The sequence below is a fragment of the Sorex araneus genome, chromosome 4 (assembly GCF_027595985.1).
Source record: "Sorex araneus isolate mSorAra2 chromosome 4, mSorAra2.pri, whole genome shotgun sequence".
Taxonomy (NCBI): domain Eukaryota; kingdom Metazoa; phylum Chordata; class Mammalia; order Eulipotyphla; family Soricidae; genus Sorex; species Sorex araneus.
In genome coordinates, this window is record NC_073305.1 from 82,775,121 (window position 1) to 82,801,111 (window position 25,991).

Consider the following 25,991-nt stretch of genomic DNA (forward strand, 5'->3'; position numbering starts at 1 on the left):
CTCAGTTTACCCTTGCCCACTGCTGTGAGTAATCTAGCTTTTGGCTGGCCCATCCTATGTTATTTACTCCGTGCAAATTCCTGGACTTTTTCTGATAAGCAGGAGTTAATGACTGTGTATCACAAAATCTGCCCCAGACTTAGGCTCACAGAGAAATAAAGATAATGGACAATACCTAGGCAGATGGCCAGAAAGACTCAAACAGCCCAACCACCCTGCAGATCCTCTGTATCTTCTATAACACAAACACCAGGTTTTCCTATAAAAATATCACAAAAAGGAGCCATAATTAACTAAGTCCTATTCTAAGTTCCTCCCCACTCAAGTAGCTCCGTCTCTTTTCTCATTGACTTCCCAATAAACTGTTCTGTTTTCTAGCTCTGAGTCTGAGCATCTTGATTATTCAATATTTTCATCCTAGAAACTATTGAAGAACCTGGGATGAATAGAGACCTATGGCCACCGCTTCTGTCTCACCTGTACCAGTAGTACAAGGGGCAATTCCTTGCTTTGTATGCAGCCTATCCCATTTTGATCCTCAGCACAATGTTCTGCCTCGCACCCAAACCATACTGATAGTGACCTTTGAGTCCAGATCCAGGAGTCAACCCTGAGCACCACAGGCTGAGCCCCCAAGCCCTCCTCAGATAATAAATGAATTAATTCTCATTACATTCCTACAGTCACTGAAACTTGGTTGAACCGAGAGCCTAGGTTTAGACCTGTCCTCAAGAAGGTTACTGTCTCAGTAAGAGGTTAAATTAGTCTCTGGGAGAAATCTTATATTTTTCAAAGGACAGAAATAACATTTCTAAGTGTCCTCACTGCCTGAAGAAATCTTAACCAACCTCTGTGGAGTCCTATTGTACATTACGGAGAACCGAATACAACTTTAAAAATAATATCAAGATCTGAGATGAGATTTAAGTACTAGAAAAATATAGACCAACATAGAGGAAACAATATATATATATATTTTAAAACAGTTGCTTAAATGTCATCCATTTTTTATAAGTACAGGTGAGTACATGTTGCCTTATTTTCATAATCACCTGTTGATTTCTGAAGGCAATTTTTAGAGTCAGATATTTCACTTTAAAAAAGGAAAGAACTATATTTATAAGTTTGATCCGGAATGACAAGCTATAAAATGTAGACAGGCTAATTTGCCTGAACCGAGTTTCATGAAATTTCTCCCAGGGCAACCTGTCTTCCCTGTGTTACCGAAATGAGGGCAAATCAAGTTAGCAAATAGCATTCTCCTAAAGCTAGAGAACGGCTTCCGTGATTTAGGAGGCCTTTTTCCTCCTTAGTGTCAGGGACTCAGCTTTGCAATATTACCTTGAGGATTTAGTATCTCAGCTGGGCTGTTTCTGACTCTCCAAAAGGGAAGATGAATTATTTAACATCCAGGAAGCACCAGCTGTGCTCTCTCCTAAATGCTAAGCTTTCCCCACCAATGGAATTTACAATTGAAATAGGTTCCTAATCTAAATAGGACTACAATTTTGACAAGGGAACAAGCCTGAAGAAATTTTCCTCTGTTGAGAGGAGATAGTAAAGAACATTTCTCTGTAGTTTTCCCTGGGTAGCCAAGAAATTCTTTAGAGTTCACAGCCCAGTGTCCTGCCAAGTAGATTAAATATGTTTGATGCAGAAGGCATGGAGTCTGTGGCCATACAGGGAGATGATTTATGACATATAATCGGAGGGATTTGGATTCGGTTCAAAAATCATTTTTTTCTGGGTTGGAGCAATAGTCAAGGCAGGGTGCTTACCTTACATGCAGCTGACCCAGGTTCAATCCCTGGCAACCCATAAAGCCCCCAAGCCCACCAGAAGTGACCACTAGGTGCGGAACCACCTAGAAATAAGCCCTGAACACTGTTGGGTGTGACCCCTCCCCCCAATTAAAAAGAGATAATTTTTCTGATGATCTGTGTTGCAAAGGAAGGAGAGAGAAATTCAAGAGCACTTTTCTTACAGTATTCTTAGAACTAGAGCTGTAGCTTTCAGGGAGTGGGGGACAATTTTGCGTTTTGATAATGACCAGAGACTTTTTATTTTTTTTCAAGTCAAGTCAATTTTGTGTTTTGATAATGACCAGAGACTTTTTATTTTTTTTCAAGTCAGAAGGAAGAACCCTATTAAAATTTAGTAAAGATGCTGCTATGAGAGTGATGTTATTTAAATGTTACTCAAATTTCATACAACAAAGAAATAGTCTAAGATTAAATAACTTAAATAACTTAACCAAGACTTAGCCAATTTAACCAAGAGCCAGAGAGATAGTTCAATGAGATGGAGTGAGCAGGAAGCTTGGTTTCAGTCCCGGTACTGCATGGTCCCTTGATGACTGCCTGGAGTGACTCTGAGGACTGAATAACATGTCCCTGTGTTCCCACATACTCCAAAAATCAAAACACACAAAAAAAAAGTGGGGTGGGAAATGGAGAAGAGAAGAATAGAAAAGAGAGAGGAGGAAAGAGGAGGGAAGGGAAAGGAAGAAAAGGGAGATATAGAGAATTTATAGATTATTTGTATTCTCTTGAATTTAGACATACTCAGGGGCTTATAACTAAGAGCTTTGTATGAGTTAAGCAAGATACTAAGCCAGTTCTAGGAAATACAATCATTCTTCCCATTTTTAAATAATAATTAACATGTCAATTACCATACAAATGGGCACTCTCTGAGGATTAATTCTTTTGTTCCAGGAGTTCTCCCTGCATTTTTCCAGGTGACTTCAGCCTGATTTCTAAAACCAGTTGAAATACCACAACTTCCTTAAAGCCTTAGGGAAAGAAAAGAGTGTTCCATTATTCCTCTGGATTATTTTCTTGGTGAGTAGTGTCTACAACCTTCACTGGATATTTACTCCCTTATTCCTCACTGTATATATGCAACTTGCCAACTAAGTTGTAAATTCCATACTAGTAGGGCTAGTATTTTTATAGTGCTTCAGAAACACAAAATGCATTATTATTTTGCATCTAGTGAGGACTTCAGAAATGTTTATTCATCACACTTTTCTGGGTATTCTAAGAGTGGTGGTGGCAGTTAAATAAAATTGGAAGAACTAAAGATGCCAGTTAGTTTTCTCCTATCTAAATTTGGAGAAGGAAGAGAACACTCTGAAATTATATCAAATGCATTTCTGTTTAAAATGGTTCTTATTCCATGAAGCAAGTATGAGGAGTTTGCTGGTCTTCATAAAAGCTAAATATCACCACGACTTATGAGAAAAAAAAAGTATTTAGCTACTCTATATTGTTAATAGAAAAAGGAATAATGGAATACCATAATAAAGAGAAATAGTTTTATAATAGAGAGGTGTCAGGATATTAATCAGGTTTATTAGGGTTTTAGAGGAGTATTCCAAGAAAAATGGCAGAAATTCAATCAATTAAGTGAGATGCACATAAATTGAACTTAATAAAACTGCCTACATTGCTTCTGAAAAAAATGCTATAGGGAATATACTTTTATTAGCTGTGGATAAGGATGAATTTAATGATACAGTTAGTTCTCTTCCATATTTTATCTTGGTTACTTCTGAAAACCAATACGTGGTCGGAAGACAGGATGAGAATGCTATTCAAGTATCCCAAAGAGGAATTGAAAAATCTATGTTTGGAGTATCACATTTCACTCAAGTGAGAGAAGGAATCTGGAGTTTCAACCTCCGTCAATGGTCAAGAATCAGGCATGCTGTTTCTTTTGCCAAGGCATTGAAAATCAGATGGGCTGGACATGTAATGCAGTTCAGAGACAACCGCTGGACTAGAACTGTTACCGACTGAATTCCACAGGATGTCAAAAGACCACGTGACCGCCCACCAACTAGATGGTCAGACTTCTTTGTCAAAACCCTGAATGCATTATTTTGGGTTTGAGGTTTTTCCTATTCCTGGAGCAAGCAGATATCATTGGGCTATACTAGCACACCACAGGGACAAATGGAGATGTTACTGGCGCCTGCTTGAGCAAATCAAAGATCAACGGGATAACAAGTGACAAGTGACATGTTTTTAACATACTTCGGAAAACCAGTGCTTGGTCAGCTTCTAAAAATGGGCAACAGTGGTGCTGTAGAGAGGGTGCATGAGTTAGGGCAGTTGCCTTGCACACAGCTGGCCTCCCCGTTTAATCCCCAGAGCATCATCTGGCATTGCCATTACCCTTGATCCCTGTGCACAACTGAGGTGGCCTGGACAATCTGTGTATGCAGAATCTGAACAGTACCACATCCTTTGACCCTTGCTCTGAACCTCCAGTTGTGGACTGGGAATTGCTGGAGGGGACCCAGGGACTCCAGGAAACTGCTAGAGAGACTCTCATTTCCTTTCCTCTCCACATTGAGAAACCAAACTAAAGAATGACGGGGAAACTCTATCACCAAAGAGTAGTCAGTTGGTTAGGGAAAGATATGCTCCCTAATAGTGGTCGGGGAGAAAGCATGAGGCCCCAACAGTGAGAATGCCTACCCTCTCCCAATCTGAGAGGGCCAGAACACATTACTTCACAGTGTGTACCATGTTTGCCTCAGTGTAGAAAGCAAAATTAATATAAGGGTTCTTCTCTAGGCTATTGGTGAGCATCCCAGAAATCGCCCAATGTTTTCTGGAGCAGCGCTTGCTCTGCAAGGCAGAGAACAGACATGTGGTCAATGACTGGCTGCACATGAGGTAGGGGGTGCTCTAGAGAGCCTGGGTGTGGAGGTAAGCTATCAGGTAGCTTTGTGCAATATCAATGTGATGTGACTACACGAGATCACACACAACTGTACAGATGTTGTGTACACACAAAAGTCGGCACATCTGACTATCGGGATAGAAGTGCTCTCATGGTCCCATATCAAACCACTATGTGTTATCACTAGCCTCCAACAATATTTGAAGGGAGAGAATTCCCAGCTTGCAGTCTTAGTATATCTGAATTTAAATGAACAAATATCAATACATTTAAATGAACAAATATCAGTAGTAGCAAAACCCCAGAAGAGGGAAATAACTACTGGATAAAGCAAAATGTAAGTGTCTGGCTATGAAACAGCCTGACAATAACATCTAGATTTTCTGTCTGTAATGGCTGAATTTGCTAGGCTCTTAGTTAATTCTGCACCTCACTTTGCTTAGGCAAACAAACCTTTTGATAAAAGAAAAAAAGACACATTTTCATTTTATGTTTATTAGCACAGAGATTAGGTATCCTACAATTTGTATATAAACATTAACTCTCAGAAGCATACATAAAATATCTTTAGATCAGTAAAGATCTGAGCTACCTTTTCTTAATTATATTTCCTCCCCCCCAATTTAACATTATCTTTGGTTAAAAACTAATTTAATGGGAATAAAACTGCTGGTTTACCACCCAAGAGGGCACTAAATTAGAAATGATTATTAAGATAGATAGACTATATAAGCACAAGTTAACTCTGTGTTCTTTGTTCTTATTAAAAACTGCACTTTTCTATAGTCGCTTCACAATTTGTGAGCGATGTCTTGTACTTTGACTGTGTGTCTTATTGTTTCTGGTTAAATAATCCTATGCTTATCTCAAGAGTTAGTACATTCTAGGGAAGAAAGGCCAGAAGGTAGGATGCTTTTTGGAGTCATGGAAAGTTCCATTACCCAACAATCTCCTGGCCAGGTCTTGTGGATGATTAATAACCCTCAAGTTTTTTTTTATCTCGATATTTCTTGGTCTAAACCCATAAAATTTTCTTGCTTTGTATTCATTTTTTATGTCTATAGCATTATTGGGATTTTTATGCTGACTTCATAACCTTCAGAGTAACTGATCATAGCAAAATATTTCCCTGCTCACAGAGAAACACTCTCTGTTGGCCTCAATTTTAATGAATATATTTTGAAAAAGAAAACATTTGTTACCAATTGCAATAATCATCTTGGAAAGACTTCTCCAATCAGTAAAGAGGACTTGTTTCTTATAATGCCCTTGAGGAGGTTCCATATGATATTACACTAAATCTAGAGTTTGTTTCTTTTTTTTCAGAGATCTGATAATTTCAGAATAATATTTAAGATTTAAGTTATCATGATAAAGGCTTTTTTATTCATATTCTTTCCTCACTGGACAGTAGGTTTCTCTAACTTATTCTGTAACCCCAGTGCCTGGCACATGTTCTAAAGCCACATAAGCATTAATATATGCATCTCTCTATTGAGAATAACTAATCCTTGAGATAAAGCAAACAGAGAAAGGAGAAAACTTAGAGCAAGGGGGATACTTGGGAATGTTAATAATGAACATAATACATGTGTTTAAATTCAGAAGACAGTAATTTCTCAAATTTAAAAGCCCCTTGATTTTAGTAAATTCTGTGGTAAAGAATCAGGTCAATGTGGAAAGTATTATTCTGTTATAAAGGAGAAGGCAAAGAGAATAACAGTTATTTCCAAGGTCACATGTAAAAGATGGGTCAGTGATGATAGTGATAATCAGGGTTCTCCTGATTATCAGAATACCTGTTCTAAAATGATATAAGAGAGTAGACTAGTAAGGCAATTTATAATAGGGCTTTCTGAAGAATGTGTGTATTCCAAAATCCCTCTTGACAAAGTTTCATGAAAATAGGTACATGCAACATGATGGTTTATGTCAAATATCTTGAAGGTTTCAGAAACAGTAAAAGCATTTTGCAGAATTGAAATTGTACTTATGTTTTGCAGCAGACATGAGGAATTGAATCCTCTTATTAAAATAGAGAATTGAATCCACTTTATCTACTGTTCTAAAAATAAGTTAAGTAATTATGACATGCTAAAAATAGTAAGAGAAGGAGTATAAGATTTGTGAACCTACTAGGTTGGTAATGGAAAACTTTCACTGACCCAAGAAGTGCACTCAAAGTTTATCATGTCTGTATAGTTGGAGCTACTTTTACTACTTGCTGAAAATTAATAAACTTAATTTTTCCTTTAACTAGACATTGTGTTAGTCTTTTAAGATGAACTATATGGCTATATTGATTTAGAAAGCAGGACTTATTTATGAATGATTTAGAAGTTTTAAGCTGCTAAAAGTAAGACTCAACTCTTCCAAAACTCAAATATCCACAGAAGATATATGATACTATTTTCAGAAGAGAACAGATAGGATTGGTTGGAGATAAAATTTTGATTAAGCTAAAACTGAGAGTATTTTGAAATCCTTAAACATAATTTTTAATACTTAAAAAAATGATAATTAAAAATTAAAGTAATCCACTGAAACTGAAAATAACTCACTGATATTTCATTCATTCAACATATGGGTAGACTAAAATTAATATCACTAACAAACTGGTCCCTAAGTAGCCAATACCAACCACCTCAACATATGAAGGAATTTAGATTGCTTTGATGGAAATTAAGGACTTAATATTTTTTTTTGCATCACACCCAGCAATGCACAGGGGTTACTCCTGGCTCATGAACTCAGGAATTACTCCTGGCAGTGCTCGGAGAACCGGGGGACCATATGGGATGCCGGAAATTGAACTTGGGTCGGCCGTGTGCAAGGCAAACGTCCTACCTGCTGTGCTATCGCTCCAGCCCCAGGACTTAATAATTTTTAAAAAGGAAAATTTACTTCAAATTCTAGTGTTAGACTTTGAGAGATTAAGATTTATTCCCTCTGGCTCCATCAACATGATAATAAATATATACCATGTGCTTAGAGATTTTATTTATTATCTCTTTGCAGAAGCATATTAGATACTGATGACTTTTAAAGTGCCAAGGGATATATTTTCCCCAATGAGGAGCAACTCAGGACATCTTTGGAGCAGAGAAAATTGATTAAGATATGTTTCTAGCCAGTTAATACCAGATCAGGGAAGCATAGGATAGGATAAAGTTATTCACTTAGCAACAGAACTCCTAGGGAGGCAGCTTCCTGGTGATGACATGATAGTGTGATTGTTGGTATCAGGGTAAATGCTATCTCCTTTGGAACCCCAAACAAGTTCTAAAGTTCAGGTTCAAAGGTTATTATATTAGACCCTTAATCTCATTAGACTCTAATCTCTTCATTTTGTACATCTACAAAGTTGCTATACAGTACGGGGAAACTTTTAAAGGCCAAGTTCTTTTAGTATTTGTCCATGTGGTTACCCTCTGAAATCATATACACAGTTTTAAAAATACAAATTCCTTGGCCCTTTCCCCGAGAGAATCTGATGCAATAGGTCTAGGGAAAAGCCCCAAGCATAATATAATTGTAAAGTTTCTGAAGTGTTTCTTCCCAGATTCACTGAGCTCGACCAAGTGGAAACCAGTAACAATTACATTGTGATAGAATAAACCACAAACTCTTAGAAGTTTAATCATGGTTATGGTCCTTAATAAAACAATTTACAGTATTTTGGAGTTGCTCCAATATCTATCCAAGGATTTTCTTGGGACACCTGCTCCCTTGGAACTTGTTGACCTATATTTGTAACATGCTTTCATAAGTGAATAAACTTATGAAAGTGACATTTTGAATCACATAAAAAAAACCTTTCCTACAGCTTCTGTTGATATGCCAGAATATTTTGCTTTCTTCCTATGCCTGTTAAAGACTAAAAATCAGCTCCAAAAACACTATCTCAGAAACACTCTAAAGATAAGATAAATGAACAGTGTAGTAAATATGTCACAGTCACTTGCCAGCCTTTTGAGTAAACCATAACATTATAATTATGAAAATATGTTTAAAATGAAAAGAAACAGGATCCAGAAAAATATACACTCTATATAACAACTGTGCATTTTATGGTAAAGGACTGGAAATAAATTGAATACAGAGTTAGTGAATGGGGTAGGAGGAGTTTTCACTTGGTTTTCTAATCTTTCCTTGGAGTTGTGGTGAGGTTTGATATATATATATATATATATATATATATATATATATATCCAACATATTAAAAACTACTTATCAGGGTAATTATCTCATGAGCTTGCTTTTGTCTAAGAGTTTCAGGATTAGCATTAATTCTTCTTTAAATTAAGAGGTATTTGAAGGAGTGAGGTTATTCTAATTCAGAGGTGAAGTAATCAGATTCTGGACTTCACATTTCTGGGAGAATTTTTGTTAGCAAATCATCTCTCTTTTTTTTTTTTTTTTTTTTTGCTTTTTGGGTTACACCAGGTGATGCTCAGGGTTTACTCCTGGCTCTGCACTCAGGAATCACCCCTGGCAGTGCTCAGGGGACCATATGGGATGCTGGGAACTGAACACGGGTCTGCTGCGTGCAAGGCAATCACCCTACCCGTTGTGCTATCACTCCAGCCCTCATCTCCTTTTTAATTAATTAGTCTGTTCATAATTTTTATTTTTTTCTTGACTCAGTCATGATAAATTGTGTATATCTAATACTTTTTCCACGTTATCCCAAGTACTGTGAATGTAAGACAAAAATAAACAACTAGAAGCTGAAATCAAAAACAAACATATTAAGAACTACCAAGTACCAGGAACTTTGACCACATACAAAGGGGCTATGAATGATACTATTAGTTAAATATTAAACCTAAAGAGCAAAAGCATTAAGTCCACATGTCTATAGCCATAAATGACTAAATGACAATATTGAATTCAAACGGATTTATCTGTTTCTCTTCTGTTACCCTCTTCACAATAGTTGAAAGGGGGATTCACCCAACAAGTGGATCTCCAATCTGATTCCATTAAGAAAGGAATTCATCCAAATAAAACATTTGTTGCTTTAGGCTAAATAGGTCCAATTATGACAGCTACCACATTAGCATCATCAATAAGTTTTCAAGATACAGAACTGAAAGAGTGGAGGTAAAGATTTCTCATCAGTTATCAATTATCAAAATATTCTCCTATCATGAAGATATTAAGAAGAATAATATTAGTTCATAAGCTACTTTTCTAATAAGTTAAATAAAAATATAAACATAAGCATTGTCTAGTAAAGTAGACATTGATAAGACCTGACTAAAATATCTAAAACTTCACTGCTTAGAAAAAATTCAATTCTTTATAGAGACTCCCTAAGGTAAACATGTTGAAAAAGTATGAAATGATAATAAAAGTCAAGTTACTAATCCCAGTTTTATGTGCTATTCCCTTAGAGAGGTTTGCTCTAGCTATGAAAAGGGGTCACTAAACTAGTTCAGACCCTGAGATTCTATCCCCCTGAGAGCTCTGGGTGAGCGTTGGTCTCCAAGGGTACTTACTGCTGTCCCACCATCCCTGTCCTCATGTTCCATTACACAGGCTCTGCATCACCTCTCCAAGAATTTACATTATAGAAATCATCCTCCAAATTGCACTAGGAGGAAGACTTACTTCCTGATATGGGAGAAATTACTAACTATACTTTCCCTGCATTTCTTTCAAAACAGAAATGTGAGCAAGATATGATTCCTGACATCAAAGCTTTAAAATCTTGAAGGAAAAATTAGATGGATTCTAAAAAGCTCATAAATATATTAGTTCTACTGTAGAAATGTCTCATAACAGGTTTTATCCTTAATTTTAGTACAGTAATTAATACACAAAAAGGTTAAAGTATCTGTTCCGGGATCAGGTTTTGGTTAGTTAATAGTTGCAGCCTACAAATGTTCACTAACCTGCATTCATCCTCTCTTTGCTTTGTATTTTTTAAAGGAAAAACAAGGCTTCTGATCATTATTTATTTAACAACTCCCTATATTTTAAGAAACTGATTCTAGACTCCATCATTATGTAAAATTTACAAAGTTATTCACTTTATATCACAAATTAAACATTTTTATTATTCTCAATTATATTTAATGGTTAGAAATGATAAAAGCTGAATAAATACACTTTCTCCAATCTAATGATTCTAAAACTTGAATAACTGATCAACCTTTAAAAGAGGAAAAAAATATTTTCTATAACCACAGTATTGAGTCAAATTATTTTATGTCTAATAAAATTACCATTTTAATGTAGATATGGTTCTAGCTGATATGGGCAGTTTATCTTTTCTTCTTTTGAATTTTATAAAAATTTAGATAGTATGAAGTATGGGGAACTAGAGTAATAGTACAGAGTGTAGGGCGCTTGCTCTACATGCAACCAACTTGAGTTCAATCACTGGCACCCCATATAATCCTTAACTCCACTAGAAGTTATCCCTGAGTGCAGAGCCAGAGGTCAGTCCTACAGACTGTCAGATGTGGCCCCAAAACAAACCCCCCAAATTGAGAAAGTATGGGCAAGGGAGTAAACAGCATCCAACAATAACAAATATTGATCTTGAATTATAAAATTAGTTGCCCGAAGGTGGGGAAAGAGATGGGGGAGACTGAAACTTGGACCAGAGATGACACAGAAATAGTGATTGAGTGTCATAGGCACAGGCAGTGGTGGTGGGGTGTAGTAACTTCATACATCATTACCATAAATTTGAACACAATTATAGTCATGTTACCTAAACTATAATAAATACTAAAATAAAAATTGAGATATTATTAAAACACAACTGCAAAGTTTTTTGCATAGGATATAATAAATTGATATACAAATACATTGCTAAGTACAATGATCCAACAAAACTATTAGTTAATATCCTTCTTGTAGTGAATTTCAATTACAAATGTACTGTTGAAATTCACTCTAGTCAACAGGCTATTTATTACGTCTCCGGGATTTATTTTTCTTATAATTTAATACTTTTAGCTATTTTTGTTTTGTATATACATATTTTTCATATTTTAAAAGTTGAAATAAAACACAGAAGACATTTTATAGTCAAAATATAAAACAAAAGCCAAATGGAATCCTTATCTGTAGTCTTTGGAAAATTTCCATTTATTCATTCAATTTTCATTTTACTAGCAAATAAATACCTGAAACTATTCAAATCATAATAGTTGGGTTTCCTAAGGTCAGAGCTCATAAATGAGGTCCCATTAGGAGGAACTTAAGTTTCAGTGGCTTTCATCACTACTTAAATAAGACACAAGATCTTTGGCCTCTAAAAAGTTGCATCCATGCATTTCTAAATCCTAAAAATAGCTTTATTTTACCCAACAGAACCTTGCTTGGTTTTCTTCTCATCCCCTCTCTGCTTGAAAGCTGCTAATAGTGAGAACTGATACTAGTCTGGGACCCCCGAAGTCTATGCTTTGGTTTCCCCTTCCATTAGATTGTCCATTAAATAGAGAGACACAGTTAAATTTGAATTTCATATCAGCAATATTTAGGGTATATCTGTACTAAAACTTAACTTTGAGTATCTGAATCTGGATTTAACTGAGTGTCCTGTGTTTTATATGCTAAATCTTGTAACTTGATTTGCTGAGCCATAGCAACCCCCAAAACGTGATGTTCCTTATGGTCGCTTCTGAGCTGTTACATATATGAGCTGTTACATAAATGGGAAAAGTGTTGTTTACAGTGGTTTTTAGTTCCAAAAAAAAATCAGTATTACTGCTTGTTCTTCCTGTACTCCAGGAGATCACTCATGAATACAACCTTAGGTAACATTCTCTAGCCAGTTCTCCTTGGAGTTTAAGCACGGCTTTACAATGTCAGGCCGACAGATAATGGTTGTTCTCCCTATACCTTTTCAGTGGTACTCAAGGGCTTGTTTCACAAAACTCCTTTTTGCCTAGTTATATCCAGGCCAACCATTTTATGTATTGAAGGTTACCAGCTCTTTGTTCATTGAGTTCAATTAGTTAATTAAGCAAGTGCAGTAAGATTTAAACAAAGACTTGTAGCAAATGTATTATATATATATATATACATATATATATACACACATACATATATACATACAAAATCTCAAAGGTGATTTCCTTTATTTCAGTCTGATATACTGAAATAAAGGGAATCATCTTTGAACTATCTATAAGGTATATGGAAGTGATTTCTTCCTTTGGATACAAGTTATAGACATTTTATGGAAAGATCACCTTGAAATCTCCATTTTTAAGAGATAGGGTGGGTCTGACCCATATAAAATAAATTTCAGGCAAGGAACAATATGAAGGTAAGGAGAGAAGGTCAGAGCAGGCTTGCCTTGGAGGCTGGTTATAGCCTATGAAACACTGCAACCCAATACTACAGGTGTAGGGCCTGTCCAAAGAAAGTTCCAAATGACCAATTTCCAAATGGTCAAGAGTTCATAATTTCCTTTTAAGGTAAATGGTGATTTTTGCAAGATTTCAGGAGATGAAAAATAATAATAGACTCATATGACTCTTTACCTAGGCTAGTTCCAAGAGTGAGAAATTACATCAAAGAGATGAGATCATCATATAAATGAAATAAGTACAATGTGATGAAGTCTCAAGGCAGTGACACTGAAATAGAGAGAAATGCACTTAAAAAATGGGAAAAGAGACCTTGGGCTTCAACCTTGGTAATCCATTATAATCAACAGAGAAGTTTAAAAAATCCCAACCCATACAATTCCACACCAACTAATTCAGATTCTGGAAATCTTGACACTAGTCAAGCTAGTGAACCACTGAGTCCTGAGAGATAGTGCAGCAAATCAGGGATTTACTTTGTACACAGCTGACCCAGGTTTGCTCCTGGAACCACATAAAGTCCCCTGAGGAAGCAAGCACTACTGGGTCTGGTACAAAAACCAAACGGAAAAGAAACAGTGAACCACTACTGAACACAAGTTCTCACACATCAACATATTTCAGAATCATCCAGAAAAGTCATTTCCAGTTACTGGTCTGCAGATTGGCACTAATCTGCAGAAGTGTTTGCTTCCCATTTCACTACATTCTTCCCATTTAACTAAGAGTAATTTCCAACCTCTGTTTTGTGGTATGGTGCAAGTTTATAGGTATAATGTGAAAGTCATAGATCTAGAGAGCTTATTGGTTCTCCATCCCCAGTTTTAGTAGATCTAGATTAAGATCTGAGACTCTCCATTTTTTCTTAACATTCTGCCAGGTGTAGTCCAAAAACTATACTTCAAGAATTTCTGGTAAAGAATTATCAGGGACTGATGGCTTACTAGGTGTTACTGTGCCTGTGTAGGAAAAGATCATCATGAGTGACTGAGATTCTGAGTAAATGACAGAAAAGAGACTGGAAAGTTAGAGATACAGAAGGAAACAGATGTTTAGCACCAGTGAGAGTTTGGCGAAATCATGAAAAAGATTGCTTTATGGGAGTAATAATAAAGGTGGGAATAAAAGAGGAATGATTCAGTGAGAATTGTAGAACCATCAGAGAGGTATATCAGAATGTCACAGAAGAGGAGAGGAAGTGGTTAAGGTTGGCTTTATTGAGAATAGCAACAACCCAAAAAAATGCAACCTGAGTGAGACCTCTAAACCCACTTAACACCGAAATCAAGGTCCCACACTCTCCTAATCTGCTGGCTTTATCAAAGAAAGGTAGCATTCAGATTGATGACCCTGCAGACAGCTTAAGCTCTTTAGTGCAGAAAGCAGAGAGATCTGCTGTCCCTCACAGCCCACTTCATAAAGAAAATAATGATGGCTACCATAAAGATTTTCAGCCCTGAGAGTTGAAACAAAAAGGATATGTATTTTTTACCTAGTCATAAGTACATTTTAAAAAATCGATTCACTACTTTGGGGTAAGGGCTTTACTAGTGCTCAAGGAATCAAGCTGCTAATATTTGTTAAAAATTTGCAATGTATCATGAGACTCTTGTAACATTGGTTAAGGGTTTGGTGTAGCAGCTCTGCAGCTATAAAATAATAGCCTCAATAATATTTGAAACTAAGATGCCTCAATTAAAAGCCAAAAAATGAAAAGGAATTTACAATGAATCAATTTAAATTTTAAAATTTACAATAAATCAGTTGCTTTATACCCTTTCTTCTCAGAGTTTGATTCATAGATTCATGGACCAGTGGCATTAGTATCAATTGGAAGCTTGCCTGAAATGCAAATTCTTATCCCACATAACAACAAAAACAAAAATCCACATTTTAAACAAGATACCCAGGGGACAACTATAGATTGAGAAGTGCTACTTTCAGGTATCATGAATTCATTCAAAAGTCAGTGTTAAGAGATAATGACTCTGACAAAGAAACTGAGCTACAAAATGATTAAAGCACGTTACAAAGTCATAGAGCTAATGGACAAAGCAAAGACACAAACTGGAGAGTTTAGATACATAGACCACGATGTGATCTGAATTGTCTATTCACAAGAAATCCTTAACATAGCCCTTACACTCTAGCCACTATCATTGGTCTCCTGAGTGACTTTTGTTCAATTTCATGAAGACACTAGTCCTCCCAGTTCCTGCTCTTGATTCCACCATCAAGCTCATGTTTGTGTGTAACCCATTTTTACCTTTGGCTTTCAGCTCAATGTCACCTCTTCAAGAAAACCTAATGCCTAAGACTTAGCATTCTATTTTCACTGCACCATGTATTTTTGGCTCCATAACTTATAATTATAAATTTCTATGTATATGATTTTTCTCTTTTCTTAACTAGGCTCAAGCTGTAAGAAGGCAACATCACAGCTGTTTTGCTTCTTACTCTATCCCAGCGTCTTCTACAATGCCTGGCACAGCAGAACTTAGAGTGTTATCCAAATGAATATGTATATGAATGGGTTTTGAATCTAAAGATTTTTTTGCACTTCTATTTTAAATTTTATTTTCACTGTATCACTGTCACCCCATTGTTCATCAATTTGCTTGAGGAAGCACCAGTAATGTCTCCACCATGAGACTTGTTGTTACGGTTTTTGGCATATTGAATACGCCACGGGTAGTTTGCCAGGTTCTGCCATGTGGGCAGGATACTCTCGGTGCTTACTGGGCTCTCTGAGAGGGACGGAGGAATCGAACCCGGGTTGGCCGCATGCAAGGCAAATGCCCTACCCACTGTGCTACCGCTTCAGCCCTTTGGAGGTTAAAATTTTATTTTAACCACAGTAATTCTTTCATGAATCTCAAAGTTCTAATTTAAAAAATCATTCACACATTAATATAAGCTCATACTGATTACTTTCTATGTATACTTTTAGAATACAGAGATCCTGTACTGTATATCACCATCTCCCTAGTGGTCTTATCCTCATTAGCATGGCCTGCAGTGACAATCAGGGCTTGGCATTCTCTCCCTTCATAACATTCTCTTCCTATGTGTATCCAAAGGCAATGGTTAAGCGCCATTGCCTTTGGTTAAAGGGAAGAGAAAACTTTGAGAAACAAAACCTAAATATCCAGTCAAATCTCCACATGTCACAAATACCTGGAGTAGCTTTCAGGACCTCCTGTTACTGTGAGAACCACTCACACTTGATTCTGCTTCCCAGAACCCAGTACCTTTCCTCTGCTTTGCATCTTTGACAGAGCTGAGGGAAGTTAGAGTAGCCCAGGTGGGGACTTTCCATGTTGGAATGGTGGCTCTGGAGGAAAAACATTGTCTGTTTTAACACAAATCCTATAACTAAACAGTCCATTCATTTTGCAAGCTGCTCATCAGGTACCTTTCAGAGGCCCTGAATTCCTCTAAATGATAGAGAATGGGCCTTGATTTCAGTGAATGCCTTTGCCATAATAATAATGTCTGAGGAAAGTATGGTGTACAATAACACTTTAAAAATATACTACACTGTAATTTAGTTTCATTTTCCCCCAAGTAATCTTGCTCCTATGTATAGTTCCTATACCTTGTGTTCTCAGATAATATTAACATAATTTGGCTAACTAAGGCTTAATGTTGCTACTATTGAGAAATAACTGCAAAGGGACTTGACAAAAAATGCTGCTGATTATTATTTGTCTCAAAGAAATGGTTAGATTTAATTTCAACATTTTGGGAAAATATTGAACGCCAGTAATCAGTCGTAAGCATAATCAGGTGTCATGACAGGGACCTCAACGTGCAAGAGCTGCTTGATAATTGTCTCTGGATTTCTTCAGTGTCTTCATGTCACTTCAAAAAGACAAGGTTACAGGCTAAATGGCTCAGTCTTATGGTGTTTTGATCTGAATGGACACCTATCACTTTCTACTCAAGCAGGGAATATGAATGATGCCAGTCTTATGTCTTAGATCTGAGCTTCTCAAACTTTCAAGTGGATGAGAACCACCTGGAGAGCTTGCTAAAATGCAGATTCTGCTCATGCAGTCAGGTATGTGGAGGAATCTGGAGAGTTTTCATTTCTAACAAGCTTCCAGGTATAGCTGGCCCATGGACACTTTGTGGAGCTAGCTCTTAGAAGACAAAAAAAAATTAAATTGATAGCTTACAATGCAGCTTGAGAGTGTAAAAGGCATTGCCTAGATTTCCTGGGTATCAGAGCTTTTACTAACGTCACCTTGTTCATTAGCACTTTGGCAGAAACAGATAAGAGATATGAGTCACTCCCATGATCCATACCTGGGGAGTGGGGCCCTAGTGATTTTAGTTAGGGATGCACTAGACTTGCTTTCTGTTCTAACACTGTTATGCAGATCTAGAACCACGGAATTTTCCAGATTTCTTCATTTTAAGATGCATATGTCGAGATTATAAATTGTTTGCTTACAACTGGAATTGGTCTGGGCATATGCTACTCAACTCTGAAATAATGAAAAACAGTGAGGCACAAATACGGTGGAAAATAACAAATGAGTTAAATTGCGAAATATTCTCCAAACCTAGTATATTTTGTCAAGGACAGCGTAGTATCTTGTGATAGCTACAATTATGTTTCATAGAGAAAAGATGAAGGAAAAACTGTTGATTTAATTATTATTTAAAGTGGCGATAAAGCAAGAAAGTGATATGGGGTAGGGTGAGGTGTTTCATTCATTTCTTCTACAACTACATGATTTATGTTTGTCTGATTTCTCTCTACTTGTAAGGTATTAGCAGTCCTGAAATAATGAATGAATTATTATCAGATTAGTTGAGGGTCAAAATGAAAAGGAGAAGATGAATGGAGAAAGAAAAATTCCTGTTTTTTGTTTTTAAATATTCCCTTAATCCATGAATTTTCAAAGTGGAAAGACACACTAGTACTTAATAATTCAATTTCATTTGGCTTTTTGGGTACACCTAGTGATACTTGGGGGTTACTTCTGGCTCTGCACTGAGGAATTACTCCTGGTGCTGCTTAGGGGATCATCTGAGATGCTGGGAATCGAACCCGGGTCGTCCACGTGCAAGGCAAACGCCCTACCCGCTGTACTATTGCTCTGGCCCAATTCAATTTCATTTGAGGTTGATCTTTGTTGAAGTCAAAGACCTAAATCTTGGTATCAAACACATGTTTTGCCCACCTATGTTTTCTAAAATTTTTGATGAATAAGCAATAGGGTAGCAAGTAAACTACAAGTACAATTACTTAGAAAACTTTAACTGACACTGTTCAGCAATATAGTTCAAGTCTCACTAAGTAATCTATTTTACTCTAGAGAGAACTTAATCTAGAATATTCCCCAATTCACTGTAATGACACATATCTACTACACAGAGGAAGTTACAGAAAACTCCTAGAACTTCACTAGTTAACAAGAATCCTGGAACCCCAGACGGGTTCTCATTTTATAGATGAATCTGAAGGCCAGTTGCTGATAGGACTTTTCTATTGCTACACAACTAAAATTTAAAGAACTGGAGTTAAGCTTCAGATCTCCTGAATACTTCTCAATTTAGTTCCCATTATATTATACCTTTATATCTCATCAATGTTTTCTTCCTGATGCCACTTTGTGGAGCTAGCTCTTAGAAGACAAAAAAAAATAAATTGATAACTTACAATGAAGCTTGAGGGTGTAAAAAAAATCACCTAGATATTTCTGGGTATCAGGGCTCTTACTAAAGTCACCCTGTTCATTAGCACTGTGGCAGAAACAGATAAGAGACATGAGTCACTCCCATGATCCCTACCTGGGGAGGGCGGCCCTAGTGATTTTAGTTAGGGATGCACTAGACTTGCTTTCTGTTCTAATACTATACAGACCCAGAACCAGGGAATTTCTAGATTTCTTCATTTAAGATGCTTATGTTGAGATTATAGAATTGTTTGGTTACAACGGGAATTGGCCTGGGCATATGCTACTCAACACTGAAATAATGAAAAACAGTGAGGCACAAATGTGGTGTAATAAGAAGTGAGTTAAATTGCAAAATATTCTCCAAACATTTACTTGCACGCAGCTGACCAGGGTTCAATCCCTGGCATCCCATATGGTCCCTCAAACACCACCAGGAGTAATTCCTGTGTGCAAAGCCAGGAGTAACCCCTGAGTATCGCTGGCTGTGACCCAAAAAGAAAAAAAAAATTAGATGGAAAGATCTCTGGCACAGAAGCCCTTGGCTCAGACACTTGTGACGCACCACAGATTTTTCCAGTTCTATCTTCCAATTAGTAGATTCTGGAGCTTCACTACAGTTGTGTCCTAAGTTGAGAAGAAATGGAATTAAAGGTGATATCATGTCATGGAAGAATATTCTAAATTCTATATGATAGGTTCCAATGTAGGCAGGCGGCAGGAATAGGCCTAAATGGAAAGTTTCATTCCTTATAGTGTAGGAAAAAATTCACTTTACTTTATACTGGGAATGAGAAAACAGATGTGAAAAATGTGTAGAGGACTTTTAATGTGAATCTCAGATATCTTGAAAATTATGACCTCCGTCCTCTCATAGTTATTAATTATTAGGGAAATTTTGTAATAGACAATGGTACAGAATGTGTTGGGCCTATAGAATACTATGGGTAAAATGTGAACTTCACTAACAGACCTGGATTTAAATCCAAGATCCAAATATAGTACTGCTTTTTTTTAAGAAAAACAAACTTATAGCATTTTAATTGTGATATAAATTCCTATAATAGCAAGCTTATAGGATAACAAAATTAATATAGATAAGTCAATAGGTTTTCATATATCAGCATTACATAAATGGAGCTTGAAAGTAAAAACATAGTATATTTTATATTACCAAGTCCCAGATGAAATCCTTAGACAGAAATATAACAAAATACATAGAAGATGCACATGAGGAAAAGTACAACAACATGTACTACTGTTAGGACCTCACAGAAGTCATTTAATATCCTTGACATTAGTTTTGATTCCTATAAAATGGTAATAAATATATTCCCTAACACATACATGTATAATGCTGAGTCTGTAAAACACCATTGCTACTTCAACACAAACTGAACATTCAATAGAGTCACAGTGTTTCCTACTATTAAGAGACAGAACCATGAAAATAAGCATAATTCAAAATGTCATAGAATATCCTGGCAAGAATATCTTATGAAATTTTAGGTTAAATTAGGGAAAGCAGGTGGAGTATATATCTCTTGGAAGTAAAAAATTTATGCCAGTTTGCACTTTCTACGTTGACTTAGTTGCCCTTCCACTGAAATAGGAAGTTAAATATCAATTTGGCAACATTGTCCAAATGCAGGAAATAAACCCAAAGAAACAATATCTGTTGTTAAGAATCAGGAAAGTCTTTGTATGTAACATTTCCTAAATTCAATGCCGTCACTTAAAATTATCTGTTCATAGGTACATATTAAGGTAATTTATTCAAAAGAACAAGCTGTAGAATAAAATCTGCTTAATTACTTTTATCCATTTGTCATGAACCACATTTATCATCTTTTCCTTTTTCTTCCTGCTTGTAGCCATATTTGGTGGTGCTCAGGATTTAGTCCTGGCTCAGTGCTCAGGGATCACTTCTGGCGGTGCTCAGGGGACCATATGCAGTGCTTGGGATCAATCTGGATTCAACTGTGTACAAGGCAAGCTGCTTTACCTTTCACTATCTTTCCAGCCATGTTATCTGCTTCCTATTTACCAATGACATTTACTATGATCAAAATAAAGAAACTGGAACATATGGGAACTCTTACTTTCAAGTAGACAAATGGAAAAGGGGATTTATGATGGTCTATCTTGGAAACAGGAGAATATAGTCTATAACTATTACTTGGAATTTGGTTCTCAGAATTCAGAGCAGTTTTATTTTCAGTAGATTCTAATTTCAACAATATTACATACTTGGATTAAAAATTCAATCTTGTTACATTGAAAAAAATTAACAGATATCTATGTTTCAATAGGTGAGAAAATAGTTCCTAAATTGTGAGCTCACAAAACATTATGCAAAAATTTGAAGAATTCAATGAATATCTTTAAAATATATGCTTGCCATATAGGTTGAAAAGGTGATAAAAATACTATAACATTGTAGCACAAATATATTAAATAGTCAACAGGATAATACATGACTTTGTAGAGCGAGATGAGGCGTGGGTATAAGAACATGAATAGTAAAGAGAAATATAATATGACACTGCATAGTTTATGCCAAATCAGGATATGTTAATGTAACGATGATAAAGATAGGTGCAATTATAGAGTCAATACTATATGGGTGTAGAAATTCCAGACTTTGACATCTTTTCCGTGTATCTTTTGCATATCTCATTACTCCTATAGTATTCTAAGCAGTTTGCCTTTTTTTAATACCTTGCTAATCATATTTATCTAAAGTTCTAAATCATTCTGTGCTCAGAGCTACTTGGGTGTCTCAATAATATTTGGAAGACACCCTTCAACTTGTCATAAGGTTTTTGAGTGCTTCATCCGTTCTATCAGTGCTTATACAAATTCAGATTATCCTCTAGAACTCACCTATCACTTCTTTCAAGCCAGGATATTGCCAAATCCTATTCACTTTATCCGCTCAAGGCTATTTATTTTGTATTCTTTCTTCAACTCCCAATTCCCTGCCCATCAAGAGCATCTTCCAGCACTAAAATTTTCCACATTGGCCAGAGTTTGAAAGAGAGGTGAAGAATGATTGAAGAAAACAAAATTAATCAGAAGCCAAAGAATGTACTTAAAATTTCTTTGCTTCAATCTCACACACCAGGAAGAGTTGGACATTAGTATGCATTGACATCATAAACTCACTCTTTGAGAATCACTGTCATACATTAAAAGCGTTGCCAAATAACCTGCAAAGACCATCTCATTTAGCTCTGTATGAGGGAAATATTAACCTGGAAGTTTTTTGAAACCCTTTGAAAGATTCTAAATCTGCAAAGTACACTAAAAATGATAATTTGTATTTCATCAAGATGGGTAAGATTACTGCTGGATGCTTGAGATAGTCCACTACTTAGAAGATTCAGAAAGGACCAAAATACCTAAATGTAGCTTAAAAACTTTCTACTGATGCTGTGAAAGAGAGTCAAGTCCATATATGTAGACACTCTGGAATTAGAATGCAATATATTAATGACTTTATAAAATAGAGTCAATATGTAATGCCTTTGGTCTTTTTATGGCTCCAATGAAGTAGAAATCAATGAAAGAAATATCCAGAAAATTCAGGCAGAAGATAGATAATTGGGCTAGTATGGCTCAGTGATGAACATAGGTTTGCCTCCAGATGTGTGAGGACACTGACAGATACTATTCTAAAGCTTCAAGAAAGGAAGACCTTGCTTTTCATAACCCAAATTCTTAAGTACCTAGAAGAGCACCTAGAAAGTCATCAATGCACAGACTGATTATAAAATGAATGGAATAAATACCTCAGGAGGTTGCAGGGGAAATGTCCTAATGATGTTGCCCTGACAAAATGTTCACAGTGGCTGGATGGACAAGAAGTACTTCCATCTGGAGAATACTACCAAATAAAGAAAGTAAGGAGCACAGCTAATACTGATTGTGACCAAACTGCAAACTTGTCTCATTGGGAAAAGCAAAGTAAAATTTAAATAATGACAGAGAAGCAAATCTTTACTTACACGTGGTGTTTGTATAACTGGCAAATAAAAGAATTCAACTGAAGTCAATAAACTGGGAAGATCACCTCACCACCACATTCCTTTCTCTTTAGCAAGTAATAATGTTGCTGGCAACGGCTTTTAAAAAACAAAAGCATGCTTCCCAACTTCATACAGTCTTCATGTTCCCTTCAGTAAGTGTGAATCCAACAAGCCTTTACCTAGACTTCAAGCTGATGCATCATCTGTCTAGTTTCACTAAGCCTTCAGGGGCTGTTCAGCTTTGTAAAGCTAAAACCGTGTCAGCCTCTGAATATACTGAAATATGAACATGTTAAATGGAGCCAGGTTATGAGGTTTCCTAAGGGATCTTAAATTTCCCAATGCATTAAATCCTTCAGTTCAGGAAAATGAATCTTTTTTCTCTCAGAAAGCCTGAGGAAGTTCATTTAAATTGCATAAAGATGCCGATATATCAAATAGAAACATTTCTAGAGTTCTCTACTAGGGGAAACACTTATGAAAACTGGGATCCCCCGGAGTCCATTATCTCCATGAAGCACATGCACACACATGTGCACACACATTCTCATACACATGAGAAAAAAATATTGCTTTTTTTTCTTGGGAAACACCTGTATAGGGACTTTTTGGTTGTACATGTTTGGGCATGCACAGGGTCGAGCATACAAATGGTGCAATGACTCTTTTGGAAAGTCACGTTTGTCCCTGAAACTTCAGTCACCTGGAGACTTCATGCCTCATTGCCCACAGCAGCTCAACCCTGACAGTGTAGAATGAGTTTCAAAATCTCCTTTGAGCAACAACATTTGAATTAAGATTTGAAACAGCACATGTGAGGTACTGCCAAAAGAAACATCCTTTGCAAATTTGCTCACAGTGGAGCAAGATTTTGCTCATGTTTGCTTTGCTCTTGGGATATTATAATCTTGCTTTGATTTGTGGGAGTGTTAGTGTGTGGAATGAAAACAGCCAGATTCACTAAAGGGCCGTCAATGAGCTAGTTGCATCTCCCATTTTCCCATGTAGAACACTACTGCTTCTTTTGCTCTCCAAACATGCATACACACAATTCCTGGAATCCCTACTACAGCCATACCCGCCGCTCAGGCACATACACGCATGGGGCACTCAAACACAAAGTTCCTACATGTCAAAAATGAAGCCAGACTGAAGATGAGAACAGTGGAGATGGCACCAGGTGGAGGTGTAATCAGTAATAAGAAATACATCGAGCCCCTTATGAAAAGAAATTCCCCAAATTGTTCAGGATTCCCCCTCCCCCTTCCATTCACTGATTTATTAACCCTGAACAAAGATGTAATTGCAGGGTCTCAAAAGCAACTTTTTTTTTCATTTTCATTTTTTGGCATTTTGTTTGGTTTGGCTTTGAATTTCTGAATATCTAGTCGCACCATTCATGGTCTGTTTTCTTCGCGTAGTCGCCCCTCTCCCCCCACCACCCCCCAAATGAAAGAAGCATCCGCTTCTGAGTCTGAAGGATGAGACCTCTGCATTTTCTTTGCTTGTTTAGGGCAAGAAATGAAGTGCTGCCTCTTTAATTGGCAGTAGCATGCAGGAGGAGCATACCTTTAATTTAGTGTTGGGATACCTCACTTGCACCCTGGCTGTTGTCTTATTGGAGACGGCAGCCTGCCTGAGATCCTCTAGCACTGAAATAATATCATCCAGCACGCATTTCTTATCCTGATTTCTCAACACACACAGATGGGAAAAAGTATAATTATAGCCCTTGTGGTTCACCTTCATTTCCAGCACGGCACGGTGGGTCTGCAGGATCCCCTCCGCCTGGAGCAAAATATTGTCCCCGGGTGGGGCGAGGAGGATCACCCTGCCATACCTCCCAGGGGTGTGTAAGTCCGAATAGAGCTGGCTTTTGGACTGGTCCAAGGGGAAAAGGCTGCTAGCCAGGCTGCGCTCGATCTTGGCCAGGCTGTGGCTGGGAGCGACCAGGCGCTCCAGGTCGCCCTCGGGCTGGAAGCGGTTGAGCGCGCTGAGGCCGAAGGTGATGGTCAGGACTGCGGGCACGGTGAGGAAAAAGACCGGGTGCCGGCTCACGCACAAGCCCAGCCTGTGGCAGAACGACTGGAGCCCTCTGCGAAGCACCTGCCGCAGCATCCTCCACCCGATCCAGCTCGCAGGCGCTCCGGGCCGTCTTAAAAAGCACATGTGACAGGTGTAAGCGCCGGGCTAGCCCCTTCTCCCGCTCCCCACCCACAATCCCCGCCCCCCCTTTCCCAGGCCCGCCCCCCCGTGCCCCCCCCCCCCAGCCCGCCCCGCCGCGCTCCGCCGGGTCTTTCCCCGGCCCCACCTCCCCGCGCTCCGAGGACTCTTTCAAACACTGCAGCAAGTTGCAGCAGGGCGGGCGGGCGTCGCGGCGCGCGTGGGGCGCTGCGGGGACCCCCCCCGGCCCGGCCCAGCCCCCACGACCCGGCCTGCCCGAGCCCCGCCGCTCCCCGCGCCCCTCTCACCGCGCGAGCTGCGCCGCCCGGCTCTAGCCCTGCATCCCGCGCTGCAGGAGGCGGCTGCGTGCCCAGCGTTCCCCCTGGCCGGGGTTCGGGACCATGTGCCCCGCCGGTGCAAGAAGTCCACATGTGCCCCAGGAGGCGGGGGAGGGAGGGGCGGGCTCGGGAGGGGGTGGACGCGCGCGGGGGAGGCTGAGCTTCGGCTCCGGGGGAAGAGGCTCCCAGTTATTTTTAGAGTTTGGTTTGCCCCCCTTCCCTACCCGCCGGGGGTGAATTCGGGAGGAGATGGGTGAGGGCGCCGCGGGCGCAGCCGGGCCCGGAGCTGGGAGTGGAGAGTTGGGGGGCCGAGGCGCCTGCAGACTCGCAGCCTTTTGGGCCCCTTCGGTTCCGCGTGCCCTGGAATCCTGCTTTTCGGCCGAAGGAAGGCAGCCGAGAGGATGATGCTGCATTTTTAACATGCCACAAAGCACGCAAGGGATTTCCTTGCAACACTTTCCACGCTGCCATTCTAACAGGCCAGTCCGCTGCAGCCCGGGCTGTGCTTGAGACCCCCCGACCCCCATGTATATGGGCGGTGCGTTGGGGCTTTGGGGGATCCCTGGTGATTGGAGAGAAGTCGTTGGTCCAGAGCACTGGGCGCGTGGTTTGATAGGGTGATGGTGGTGATGGTAGTGATGTTAATGGTTAGTAAGTGTGTGTGTGTGTGTGTGTGTGTGTGTGTGTGTGTGTGTGTGTGTGTGTGTGTGTGTACTGAAGCTACACAGGCATTATGTG

At 38.3% G+C, this 25,991-nt stretch overlaps 1 protein-coding gene across 3 annotated transcripts in view; it reads right to left on the bottom strand.

Annotated features, from left to right (window-relative positions):
- PTCHD4 (patched domain containing 4) overlaps positions 1-25,360 on the bottom strand; it is a 206,938-nt gene extending 181,578 nt beyond the window's left edge. Inside the window, exons 1-2 of one of the 3 annotated variants that reach the window (XM_055136099.1) lie at positions 25,224-25,360; positions 24,322-24,907 (exon numbers count right to left, since the gene is read on the bottom strand). In XM_055136099.1, coding sequence (XP_054992074.1) covers positions 24,322-24,870 — 549 coding nt within the window. In that variant the 5' untranslated portion in view covers positions 24,871-24,907; positions 25,224-25,360. Of the gene's footprint in view, positions 1-24,321; positions 24,925-25,223 lie in introns of those variants that run through there. The other 2 variants (XM_004605845.2, XM_055136098.1) reach the window with 2 other exon arrangements.
- Between the last annotated feature and the right edge of the window lie 631 nt (positions 25,361-25,991).